This window comes from Schistocerca serialis, chromosome 10, assembly GCF_023864345.2.
Source record: "Schistocerca serialis cubense isolate TAMUIC-IGC-003099 chromosome 10, iqSchSeri2.2, whole genome shotgun sequence".
Classification (NCBI taxonomy): Eukaryota; Metazoa; Arthropoda; class Insecta; order Orthoptera; family Acrididae; genus Schistocerca; species Schistocerca serialis.
Window position 1 is genome coordinate 204,304,719 of NC_064647.1, and position 13,514 is coordinate 204,318,232.

Here is a 13,514-nt window from a genome sequence, read left to right on the forward strand (position 1 = left end):
TTCAAATGGCTCTGAGCACTATGGGACGTAACGTCTGAGGTCATCAGTCCCGTAGAACTTAGAACTACTTAAACCTAACTAACCTAAGGACATCACACACATCCATGCCCAAGGCAGGATTCGAACCTGCGACCGTAGCGGTCGCGCGGTTCCTGACTGAAGCGCCTAGAACCGCTCGGCCACACTGGCCAGCCACTTACAGATACACCATACCAGAAGCCATTATGATTCCTCACACATTTCGGCTTTTGTAGGTGTGTATCCAGACTTTTGCCTCACCCTGAAGTTTTTGTACCTCTCTCTCGTGGCTAGTGGTCTTCATAACAGAGACCAGCCCTGCTGTGCTAACAATCCTTCGTCCATTGCGGCGACTATTGCTGTGCCATGCTGTTTTCTGCTGCAGTTGTCTGCCTTTGCTATGCAACCCACTTGCATGTCCGTCTATACTCACCTGAATGTGGCAACATGGGCACCTTCCAGCCCATGGAAGCTAATGCAATCTTTCTGGTGACCCACATATCACTTCTTATAACTTTTACATTGAAACTTAGACCATTATGCTGCAGAACATCTGAAAACATTGTAAAAAATAAGCTTTGAGGATTTGTCTTCCACACACTGAATCATTTGTTATTCTATTTTTGGCCAATAATCTGTATTGCTGTTTTGGAGCATTCCATGTACTTTATAACTATCTTGTAGAATAACAGCTTACTGGTCTGTAATAAAATTTCTCTCTTTCCCAACTTTCGTTTCACTGTGCAGGGTCCACTGTTTTTGATGTTAGGCAAATTTATTTTACTTAAATGTGTCACCGGATGCCATTCCTGTGCCAGTTAACCGAAGGGAGGGAAGTCATGCTTGCTACACTCTGCAAATTTTGTAAACTTTGTTTTTTGTGTTATTGAGCTTTAGCTATTCGAGTATCATATTTTCTTTGGCGGATGTAGTGACGAGCCTATCATTTGCTTAAATGATCATAGGAAAGCACCTAAAAACCACACTCATGTTGGCCATCGAGTCAGACCAATGGTTATCAGTCTCTGTGTGTGGCTAAAACATTTATTTCAGCACGATAGTACGCAAATCACCACTCTCCTGCGACACTGTGTTATTCTAAGCAACCTCCCAACAAGGGAACCTCCCCATCGCACCCCCCTCAGATTTAGTTATAAGTTGGCACAGTGGATAGGCCTTGAAAAACTGAACACAGATCAATCGAGAAAACAGGAAGAAGTTGTGTGGAACTATGAAAAAATAAGCAAAATATACAAACTGAGTAGTCCATGTTCAAGATAGGCAACATTAAGGAGAGCGCCAGCTAAGTAGCGCTGTGGTCCTGTGGTTAGAGTGAGCAGCTGTGGAACGAGAGGTGCTTGGTTCAAGTCTTCCCTCGAGTGAAAATTTCAATTTTTTATTTTCTATCAAAGTTCAGGCACACACACACATTCAACTTCGCTCTCCAAAGTTCCAGGACATGTTCAGATTTGCTTGGACATATGCAGGATTTGACGGTGTACACACGGAAAAATTTGAAAACGTTAAAAACATATGTTTTGACAGATCACAGGGAAAACTGTGCGACTGTGAAACTGTTGCATTCATTTGTTGCAGTTTATGAGACACACTCTTGTGATTTCATCACTTTTTTGGGAGTGATTATCACGTCCACAAGAAAACCTAAATCGGGCAAGGTAGAAGAATCTTTTTACCCATTCGCCAAGTTTACAAGTTAGGTGGGTCGACAACATATTCCTGTCATGTGTCGTATAGAATATATCAGACGTGTTTTCCTGTGGAGGAATCGGTTGGCCTATGACCTTGCGATCAAATGTTTTCGGTTCCCATTGGAGAGGCACGTCCATTCGTCTACTAATCGCACGGTTTTGCGGTCGCAAAACACAGACACTGAACTTATTACAGTGAACAGAGACGTCAATGAACGAACGGACAGATCATAACTTTGCGAAAATAAAGAAAGTAAACTTTTCACTCGAGGGAAGAGTTGAACCAAGGACCTCTCATTCCACAGCTGCTCACGCTAACCACGAGACCATATGATGTTGCATATCTTTGGCATGGACTACTCAGTTTGCATATTTTACTTATTTTTTTCGTAGTTCCATACAACTTCTTCCTGTTTTCTCGATTGATCTGTGTTCAGTTTTTCAAGGCCTATCCACTGTGCCAACTTGTAACTAAATCTGAGGGGGGTGTGATGGGGAGGTTCCCTTGTAAGATTCAAATGCAACTGCAAGCAACTCACAAAGGCAACAGTTAGGCTCCAGGATTTACGTATTAGAAGAGTATGCCATTTGCAGGCAATGACACATTGAGGATCCTTCAAAAATGCACTACTCTTGGTACAATTTGTTATAATTAAATTTCAGTTAGTAACAAAACTAAGATTAAAGCTTTTAGCAAATGACAACATTCTGGGATTGTTCATCAAACAGTTGTTGTTCGTTTAGTGCCGAGAGTAGCGTTAGCGCTAACGGTAAATATCAAGGTAGTGATGTGGTGGTTCCCGTCCCATCATGTCAAATTTTTTTCTGGCGTTCGCGTTTTAATAGGTTCTGATGCTTTCTTATTAGTTTAATATAAGTATGTACTGTAACATTCGATGTTATGTAAATGTATGTGCACCCTTTTTTGAGGAGTGAGTTTGTTCGATTGGCTTAATCTACAGGACAGCTTGCATTACTTGCAGTAAGATATTTTCCCCCTTCTTTTTAATTTCGTAATTCACATATTGTAAAGATTCTGCTACTGGCTAGGAACAGTGCTCAAGTAACAATGACCTTAGGGTATCACTAAAATGTGGGAATGATGAAATAATATTTATCTTATGTGGAGAACTATTGTAAATTTGTATCGTAATATTTGTAATGAAAATTTTATAAGCCTTAGTCATTATTGATGGAACATGGTACTTTCCTTTTTCCCTTAAAACATGTAAACAGATATTGAAGTTTTTATTTATGTATACTACAGGTAGAACAATGTGACTAGCATATGGTCGATGGAGGAAATGTGCATTTTAGTAGAGGTAACATGGAAATCTTACACGCACCCGATTCGTAAACAGTGTGACTTAAGAATAGTAACATCCCACAAATGTCGCTGCAGCGCGTTCTGATTGCGTATACAATGTTGGGGCACACGTAGCGTACGCACGGGTCACATCGTTCCTGGGCGTTCAGCAGCTCGTTGAACTGGGCACGCTCAACGTTGGCGTTCGACAGCATGGTCCGTGTGCCGATGGCTTTCCGCAATGCGCAGATATCTGCGTGTGCACAAGTGTTTTAGTAGCTCGTGTACTGTACAAATTGGATCCTGAACGCTTCATGTGGCTGAGGACAAACCATTTGGAGCACAATTGGGGTGTAGGACATTGTGACCTATAATGTGATTAAAATTACTTTGTAAAAAAAATGGAAATGTCGTGTGGCTAGGGCCTCCCGTCGGGTATACCATTCACTTGGTGCAAGTCTTTCGAGTTGACGCCACTTCAGCGACTTGCATGTGGATGGTGATGAAATGATGATGATAAGGACAATTTAATAAGTGGAGTCTTTAGCGATATATGTACTGCTTTGCTGGCACAGGGAATTTTTCCAGACTTATTGAAAATAAGACCAATCTCATTGCTGACTTCATTTTCTGAAATATTCGAAAAAGTTATGTATTCAAGAGTAGTCTCACATTTAAGTGAAAATAATTTACTCAGCATGTCACCGCTCGGATTCCGGAAGGGTTACTCGACTGAGAATGCTATCTACACATTTATCCATCGAATAGTACGAGCCCTGAATAACAAATTATCGTCAGTTGGTATTTTTTGTGACCTCTCCAAGGCATTTGACTGTGTGGATCATGTCACACTCGAAAAACTCAGGTTTTATGGAATTGAAGGATATACACGCAGCTGGTTTGAATCATACTTAATGAACAGAAAGCAACAAGTTGTGCTGAGTAGCACAAATAATGTTGGGAGGGTGGTAAATTCTAGTGAATGGGGAGCTATCACAAAGGGAGCTCCACATGGTTGAATTTTAGTTCCTCCGCTGTTCCTTATTCATGTGAATGCCCTCACTTAACGTCCAGCAAGCAGAACTAGTACTTTTTGCAGATGACACGAGTATTATAATAAATCCCATTCCAGATAAAGGAGCTGAAGATATTGTTAAGGATGTCTTTCAAAGAATTATTAAGTGGTTCTCAGAAAGTGGACTCTACCTTAATTTTGAAAAAAACTCACTATATCCAGTTCTGTACACCGAACAGAGTCATACCGGCAATCAATGTCGCATACGAACAGGGGTCAGTTAACAGGGTAGAGCTCTCCAAATTTTTGGGTGTTCACATTGATGACAACTTGAACTGGAAGAAGCATATTACTGAGCTTCTCAAACAACTAAGTTCAGCTTCTTTTGCTCTTCATATAATCGTTAGTCTTGGTAAAAAACAGATCAGCCTCCCAACATACTTTACATATTTCCACACAATAACATCTTATGGAATAGTTTTCTACGGTAACTCACCACTTAGAGATAAAGCATTGATTGCACAAAAGAAAGCACTGAGAATAATTAGTGGTGCTCACCCAAGGACGTCATGTAGACACCTTTTCAAGGAGTTAGGTATTTTAAATGCACCATCAGAGTACATATATTCGCTAATGAAAATCGTCATAAATAATCCATCTCAGTTTGCAAAGAACAGTGATGTTCATACGTACAACACTAGAGGGAATAATTACCTTTCCTATCCGTTATTGAAGCTGTCAGTTGCTCAAAAAGGAGTACATTATTCAGCAACAAAAATCTTTGATCATTTGCCCAACAACGTAAGTGTCTGGCAGATATCAGAGCAAGTCTTAAATCTAGCTTAAAATCACTTCTTTTGGACAACCCCTTCTATTCCATGGATGAGTTTCTGTTTCAGAAATGGTAAAAAAATGGTACCCCTAAAGGTAGTTGCATATCTAGAACTAAAAATTTCAGTAATATTAATATTAGCACTATTCATGTGTATATATGTCTTGTAATCTGACTTGTTCCACATCATATCGATAAAATAATCGGGAAAATGATCTACTGAACATGACATAACTAAAACTAAAAACAACACCCAGTCCCTGAGTGGAGAAAATCTCTTACACAGCCGGGAGTCGAACCTGGGCGTCAGATATGACGTTCCGTCGCGCTGACCACTCAGCTACCAGGAGCAGACAATTACTTCGTGAATGACAGGTTGCAGTGAGGAGGGGGAATGGGGTAGCAGTGTTGCCAGTGTGTGGGAAGACGCTGGACGTACCTAGGAAACGGCAGCACAGCACGCACCTGGCGCTCAAGAAGAAACTACGATTGGCTGGCGGCTGCCCCCCCACCACCCGAATCGTTGAAACGTCACTCACAAAGTGATTTTAATCGGAGTCTAACTCACTGACTGGTTCTCCTGCCTTGCTTTGTCTTGTCCTGCAGGTGGTGCTTACAGATATCAACGATGCGGCCGGTACAAAGGCTGCTGAAGAGCTGCAGGAGCAGTTCAGGAGGGGAAGCGCCATCTTCGTCAAAGCCAACGTGGCGGATTCCGAGTCACTGGAAGGTGAGCAGCTGTGAAATTGCAAAGTTTAAGTATGTGACTCCTCTGCCTCCATGTCATACAGGCTTACAAGATATTCCATTCCCATCCTCCTCGTTCCCTCAGTCCATACATGTGAACCTTCGCTCATTATTTTCTTTTGTTCATAAATAGGGGTCCTTTCCACTAATAGACTGATGATCTGCGAGTATGCACCTTTCAGTTCTTAGTTTTAAAACCAGGGCGCAGCATGTTGCAAGGAACGATTCATATGTTATTTTGCACTTAGGGGCATTCAGGAAACGGTTATTTGTACAAATCAAAAATGTTTGAAAATAACTATTATACCTAAACTGACTGAAAATCCGTGTTTCTACCCATCTTTGGCTAACTATTCTGGATTCAATTTGCATAAATTTTGTTTTTTACTTTGAAATAACACAATTTCTGAATGTCCTCGCATGTGGATCTCGGGTCATAATGCATACTTGCTCATTTCAATTTCGTCTTCGATAATGAAATACTGAAATAACTGATATTTCTACACTCTATAGCAGTGCATGAAATATTAATTGATGAGCAATTAGAAGTTTTTCTTAATGACAGCAATCCGGATTTATCTGACTGTGAAGATGAATTCTCGTTTATGACTGAAGGCTGTCCTGCTGAGTTTGGTGAAACTGACTGGTAATTAATGACAATGCTGAGATGGTGGGCCAGTAGATAAGAGAAGTGGACGTCCTCATACAGTGAATTCCTCTGACAGTGGAGATGTTAATGATGTGTGAAATACGATAAAAAAGCCAAGAAGAGCTGTGTTGCAACTAGTTTTAGAAGTTAGGTTTTGCAGTGTAACCCAATTACCAAAATTTGTTGAGTCAGAAATACCTCAAAATGCAGGAAATCTATCTGCAATGCCAAAATAAGAGACATATCCATCAAATGCGGAATGTATTTATGTATTGTGAAAAATAATAGTCCTGAAGATTGTTATAGAACGTAAGGGCTTATTTACTGGCACTAAAAATTATTACTTCCCAAAAATTAATCTATGATTATTGTTTCCTCGCATTTATGGAGTCTTTAAATATCAACAAAAACCTGTATTGAAAATCATATATTTAAAAATTTTGAACTTTAAGTATCGTGTTTTCTGTGTGTATTAGCATATATCAAATATATATATATATACTCCTGAATAAAATGTTTTTGTTGAAGAAAATACAAAGGAAAGACTAATACTTTTCCATGATAAGTGAGATTTTAAGTCTACATATGTGGATCTCGATTTACACATTAATCAATTATCAAAAAACTATTTCATTTGCACTTGTGTCATGCCTGTATATTAGTAGTTTGCCAGAAAATATTGTAAGCTGGCAGAATAAATGGTCAGATTTACACCTTACATGAGACCTTTACAAATCGCAATGAGAAGGTGAAGATGACACCTAACATAAATCGACAGTTATGAGAACATTTTCTTATCAATATGTAATGCAAAAACTGATGACAGGCAATCGGCGGTAGTTAACACACCATTCCTATACAATGCATGTCTTTGAGCAGAAGGTAGAACAGCGAACGCGAGTTGAGTCGCTTTTAGTTTTGAAAAGCCAGCTCCACAACAACGTAGCAAAGCCGCGTTGCGGACGTTGCGCCAGAAACCACTTAAAGGGGTGGCAGGAAAGAGGACAGCGACCCCGGGCCAGGTGATTCAAGCTGGAGGGCCGCCTGTAGCGATGGCATCTGCTCAAGGGCAGTCAAGAAGCTTTAGAAAACTGCGTTTCGGAATTCCAACGGGATACAAACAAAAGAGTGACGCATTTTCGTACAGCGAGTGCAACACACGGAAGGGTCAATGTACTTTAGGTGTCAAGAATGGGCACAAAATATCCGATTGGTGCAAATGCACTACGAAGGAGAAAAATACTGAAGTCTCGTTGTGATTGGTAGAGTGTGTTTCTACAAAATAAGAGGAATGCTCCTATTGGTCGAAAAAAGCCGTGATGTGAGAAAGGAACCCAAGTGGAGGGAGGCAGTTCTGCCATGAGTAGGACAAGAGAGAAATTTTGTAATGGGTGAGTCTTCTCTAAACTGACGTCAAGTGCAGAACAGAGCGCTTAACGTTCTGTGCGACGCAGAGAAGAAATTTGTGTGAACACTGCGATCACAGCGGCTGCACTCCAGCTAAAGAATTAGCAGTAGCAATGTTTAGCTCCAACTGTGGAGATACGAGTCAGCCAAATCAGTTAATTGTTCTCGCGAGAACTGAGAGGGCACTATAATATACACGCTGCTCCAACCACGCGCATTTATATCGTCACATAATATGACTAGGGCTGAGTACATGTTTTCTTGCATAACGGGAAACATGAGGAAAGTTTCTGCTGGAAAGTTCAGCAAAGGCCAGATTAGTTTTGTAGCAATTCCAGTGGGAGAGAGTGGCCTTGGGTAACCTTGCACTCAAATTTGTCACTTGACTAACCATCCACCGTAACTTGATTGTCATCTTAAATAGTACCGAACTTCGAACCGGTATTGGACGATTTTCATAGTACTGACCAACATCATAACGTATGTGTAGGAGTAATTTTTTAAAGAAACGTCTAATTAAACTTTCATATTATTGTGCTTGGCATTAATGTAAAGAAACTTCCAATGAAACTTTCATAATATTGTGGTTAGTATTAATGTTCTTTCGGAGAGTTAATATTTAACATTGTAGTGTATAAACTTATTTCACTTTTTGATGTTGGCAAGATGCTTTATCCATTGCGCTGTTTTTATGTTGTCGAGTTGAAAACTGTGTGGAAAGCTGTAATTTGGTGAGAAGTAGGACGGCATTAAACTTGTCATTTCACCTCACACACTTGTTCTCAATACTGGACTAAGCAAAAACAAACCGCACGCTTGCAATATTGTGAAGGTAATACCTCATACCACCGCTAGGGGTGGTGGTTGCGTGGGGAGCTATTCGATAACGATCGATGTTAGCAGCGAATCGATAGTTTTCGTGTCCGCTAGACTCATTGATGGCAGTCCAAATGATATTCCTCCCCTAGGGATTGGGTTGAGGAGGCGTGAGGGCTGGGGGGGAGGGGGTAGGGGAAGGAATGCAAGATAGGACACAGCACAGCTGTTATTCTTTTCTTGGCTACCGAAGGACAACACCAGCAGACATCCATCGGAGAATGAAGGATGTGTATGGGACAGCATGTCTGCCGAAACCCACTGTTTTGCAATGGTGCTATTCATCAGAATACGCTGGTCAATGTTCCAATATCGCAAATGCTGTAACGCGAAAGTTACGCCAACTCAAGTTGCAAGATGCCAGGGTGGAGAAGAGTTTGTACCTCTTTGTTGTTGTTGTTGTGGTCTTCAGTCCTGAGACTGGTTTGATGCAGCTCTCCATGCTACTCTATCCTGTGCAAGCTTTTTCATCTCCCAGTACCTACTGCAATCTACATCCTTCTGAATCTGCTTAGTGTATTCATCTCTTGGTCTCCCTCTACGATTTTTACCCTCCACGCTGCCCTCCAATACTAAATTGGTGATCCCTTGATGCCTCAGAACATGTCCTACCAACCGATCCCTTCTTCTGGTCAAGTTGTGCCACAAACTTCTCTTCTCCCCAATCCTATTCAATACTTCCTCATTAGTTATGTGATCTACCCATCTAATCTTCAGCATTCTTCTGTAGCACCACATTTCGAAAGCTTCTATTCTCTTCTTGTCCAAACTATTTATCGTCCATGTTTCACTTCCATACATGGCTACACTCCATACGAATACTTTCAGAAATGACTTCCTGACACTTAAATCAATACTGGATGTTAACAAATTTCTCTTCTTCAGAAACGCTTTCCTTGCCATTGCCAGCCTACATTTTATATCCTCTCTACTTCGACCATCATCAGTTATTTTGCTCCCCAAATAGCAAAACTCCTTTACTACTTTAAGTGCCTCATTTCCTAATCTAATTCCCTCAGCATCACCCGACTTAATTAGACTACATTCCATTATCCTTGTTTTGCTTTTGTTGATGTTCATCTTATATCCTCCTTTCAAGACACTGTCCATTCCATTCAACTGCTCTTCCAAGTCCTTTGCTGTCTCTGACAGAATTACAGTGTCATCGGCGAACCTCAAAGTTTTTATTTCTTCTCCATGAATTTTAATACCTACTCCGAATTTTTCTTTTGTTTCCTTTACTGCTTGCTCAATATACAGATTGAACAACATCGGGGAGAGGCTACAACCCTGTCTTACTCCCTTCCCAACCACTGCTTTCCTTTCATGTCCCTCAACCCTTATAACTGCCATCTGGTTTCTGTACAAATTGTAAATAGCCTTTCGCTCCCTGTATTTTACCCCTGCCACCTTTAGAATTTGAAAGAGAGTATTCCAGTCAACATTGTCAAAAGCTTTCTCTAAGTCTACAAATGCTAGAAACGTAGGTTTGCCTTTCCTTAATCTTTCTTCTAAGATAAGTCGTAAGGTCAGTATTGCCTCACGTGTTCCAGTGTTTCTACGGAATCCAAACTGATCTTCCCCGAGGTTGGCTTCTATTAGTTTTTCCATTCGTCTGTAAAGAATTCGTGTTAGTATTTTGCAGCTGTGACTTATTAAGCTGATAGTACGGTAATTTTCACATCTGTCAACACCTTCTTTCTTTGGGATTGGAATTATTATATTCTTCTTGAAGTCTGAGGGTATTTCACCTGTCTCATACATCTTGCTCACCAGATGGTAGAGTTTTGTCAGGACTGGCTCTTCCACGGCCATCAGTAGTTCCAATGGAATATTGTCTACTCCGGGGGCTTTGTTTCGACTCAGGTCTTTCAGTGCTCTGTCAAACTCTTCACGCAGTATCATATCTCCCATTTCATCTTCATCTACATCCTCTTCCATTTCCATAATATTGTCCTCAAGTACATCGCCCTTGTATAGACCCTCTATATACTCCTTCCACCTTTCTGCTTTCCCTTCTTTGCTTAGAACTGGGTTTCCATCTGAGCTCTTGATATTCATACAAGTCATTCTCTTATCTCCAAAGGTCTCTTTAATTTTCCTGTAGGCGGTATCTATCTTACCCCTAGTGAGATAGGCCTCTACATCCTTACATTTGTCCTCTATCCATACCTGCTTAGCCATTTTGCACTTCCTGTCAATCTCATTTTTGAGACGTTTGTATTCCTTTTTGCCTGTTTCACTTACTGCATTTTTATATTTTCTTCTTTCATCAAATAAATTCAATATTTCTTCTGTTACCCAAGGATTTCTACTAGCACTCGTCTTTTTACCTACTTGATCCTCTGCTGCCTTCACTACTTCATCCCTCAAAGCTACCCATTCTTCTTCTACTGTATTTATTTCCCCCATTCCTGTCAATTGCTCCCTTATGCTCTCCCTGAATCTCTGTACAACCTCTGGTTCTTTTAGTTTATCCAGGTCCCATCTCCTTAAATTCCCACCTTTTTGCAGTTTCTTCAGTTTTAATCTACAGGTCATAACCAATAGATTGTGGTCAGAGTCCACATCTGCCCCTGGAAATGTCTTACAATTTAAAACCTGGTTCCTAAATCTCTGTCTTACCATTATATAATCTATCTGATACCTTTTAGTATCTCCAGGGTTCTTCCATGTATACAACCTTCTTTCATGATTCTTAAACCAAGTGTTAGTTATGATTATGTTGTGCTCTGTGCAAAATTCTACCAGGCGGCTTCCTCTTTCATTTCTGTCCCCCAATCCATATTCACCTACTATGTTTCCTTCTCCCCTTTTCCTACACTCGAATTCCAGTCACCCATGACTATTAAATTTTCGTCTCCCTTCACAATCTGAATAATTTCTTTTATTTCATCATACATTTCTTCAATTTCTTCGTCATCTGCAGAGCTAGTTGGCATATAAACTTGTACTACTGTAGTAGGTGTGGGCTTTGTATCTATCTTGGCCACAATAATGCGTTCACTATGCTGTTTGTAGTAGCTTACCCGCATTCCTATTTTCCTGTTCATTATTAAACCTACTCCTGCATTACCTCTATTTGATTTTGTGTTTATAACCCTGTAGTCACCTGACCAGAAGTCTTGTTCCTCCTGCCACCGAACTTCACTAATTCCCACTATATCTAACTTCAACCTATCCATTTCCCTTTTTAAATTTTCTAACCTACCTGCCCGATTAAGGGATCTGACATTCCACGCTCCGATCCGTAGAACGCCAGTTTTCTTTCTCCTGATAACGACATCCTCTTGAGTAGTCCCCCCTCTTTAATTCTGACGAATTTTGCATGAGAACGAGACATGCACTCGACTCCCTCCTTATCTACCACCTAATTAATAATTATGCACAATGGTAACGGAAGGAAATGATGGTGACCGCTGATAGTTGGTAAAATAAGGAGTGCTCATTCACAATAATTTAATAAAAATCGTGATCTACTCAGATAAAAAAGAGAACTTTATCATAATAAATAACAGGAAATGGGATTCTGCATATATCTACGAAATGATATGCGGATTAAATATTACAGTGAGATCTATTATACATCGTAACATAAAGGCACATGATTATCGACACAAACAGTAGGTTAAAGGATAGGGTGTACTGAACTGAGAATAAGAGTTGGCTCGAGAACAAGGCGCTCCTACACTCTGTGATGCAATAGCTTGACGATAGTGACTGGAGGTCTTAATCAATCAAATATTACTCTCCTGACAATATTGTAGTATCGTGATTAGTAGTGAGAGCTCAAATGGGATGACATGGAGAAACAAGCAAGGTGGAGTTGTAGCAACGCAAGCGCGCGTGCTGCTGAGGTCTTCAGTGTACAAATTATAGGTCCTACAGTGCTGGAGCCGCAAAATACCTTACCAATCCTCAAATCTTTCGCAGATCGTCGGTAGGCAACGTTCTGATGATGTAGGCGTCGGCTTCTGCGGTGCAGCAACTCTGTTTCAACCCCTGGCCCCGAACGCTGTCAGAGAATTCTAAGTTCTGCGGAAAAAGTGCGACTAAGTCGCAAGACCATTCAACTCCCACGAAGATCAGATCCCGAGTCCCAGAACCCGTGCGACGCAAGAGCGAAGCCAACATTGCTCAGCTCCCTCGAAAACTGTGAATCAGCATTCAGTGCTGAATTCAAAATTCCCCCACAGTCTCTCAGAACATCATTCACGCCAATAGCAACCGTTCCCTCCAATTTCGAGCAGGGCATTATGACGTCAACCAGCCACAGTTTAAGTTGACCCGTTATGGCTGTGCTATTCAGCTGAGGGCACTGTACTTTCCGTTTGACCGGCTACGAAAACAACCTGCCTAGGCCACCGGCCATCCGGCGCCAGACAGTCGCACCCAGCAGGGCATGGTCCATAAGTACACTCCTGGAAATTGAAATAAGAACACCGTGAATTCATTGTCCCAGGAAGGGGAAACTTTATTGACACATTCCTGGGGTCAGATACATCACATGATCACACTGACAGAACCACAGGCACATAGACACAGGCAACAGAGCATGCACAATGTCGGCACTAGTACAGTGTATATCCACCTTTCGCAGCAATGCAGGCTGCTATTCTCCCATGGAGACGATCGTAGAGATGCTGGATGTAGTCCTGTGGAACGGCTTGCCATGCCATTTCCACCTGGCGCCTCAGTTGGACCAGCGTTCGTGCTGGACGTGCAGACCGCGTGAGACGACGCTTCATCCAGTCCCAAACATGCTCAATGGGGGACAGATCCGGAGATCTTGCTGGCCAGGGTAGTTGACTTACACCTTCTAGAGCACGTTGGGTGGCACGGGATACATGCGGACGTGCATTGTCCTGTTGGAACAGCAAGTTCCCTTGCAGGTCGAGGAATGGTAGAACGATGGGTTCGATGACGGTTTGGATGTACCGTGCACTATTCAGTGT

General features: G+C 41.4%; 1 protein-coding gene across 1 annotated transcript in view; it reads left to right on the plus strand.

Moving 5' to 3' along the window:
- Positions 1-465: 465 nt before the first annotated feature.
- Positions 466-13,514, plus strand: part of LOC126424693 (15-hydroxyprostaglandin dehydrogenase [NAD(+)]-like) — an 80,299-nt gene continuing 67,250 nt past the window's right edge. Inside the window, exons 1-2 of the mRNA XM_050087419.1 lie at positions 466-507; positions 5,487-5,610. Of these exons, the coding sequence (XP_049943376.1) occupies positions 466-507; positions 5,487-5,610 (166 nt within the window). The remainder of the gene's footprint in view (positions 508-5,486; positions 5,611-13,514) is intronic.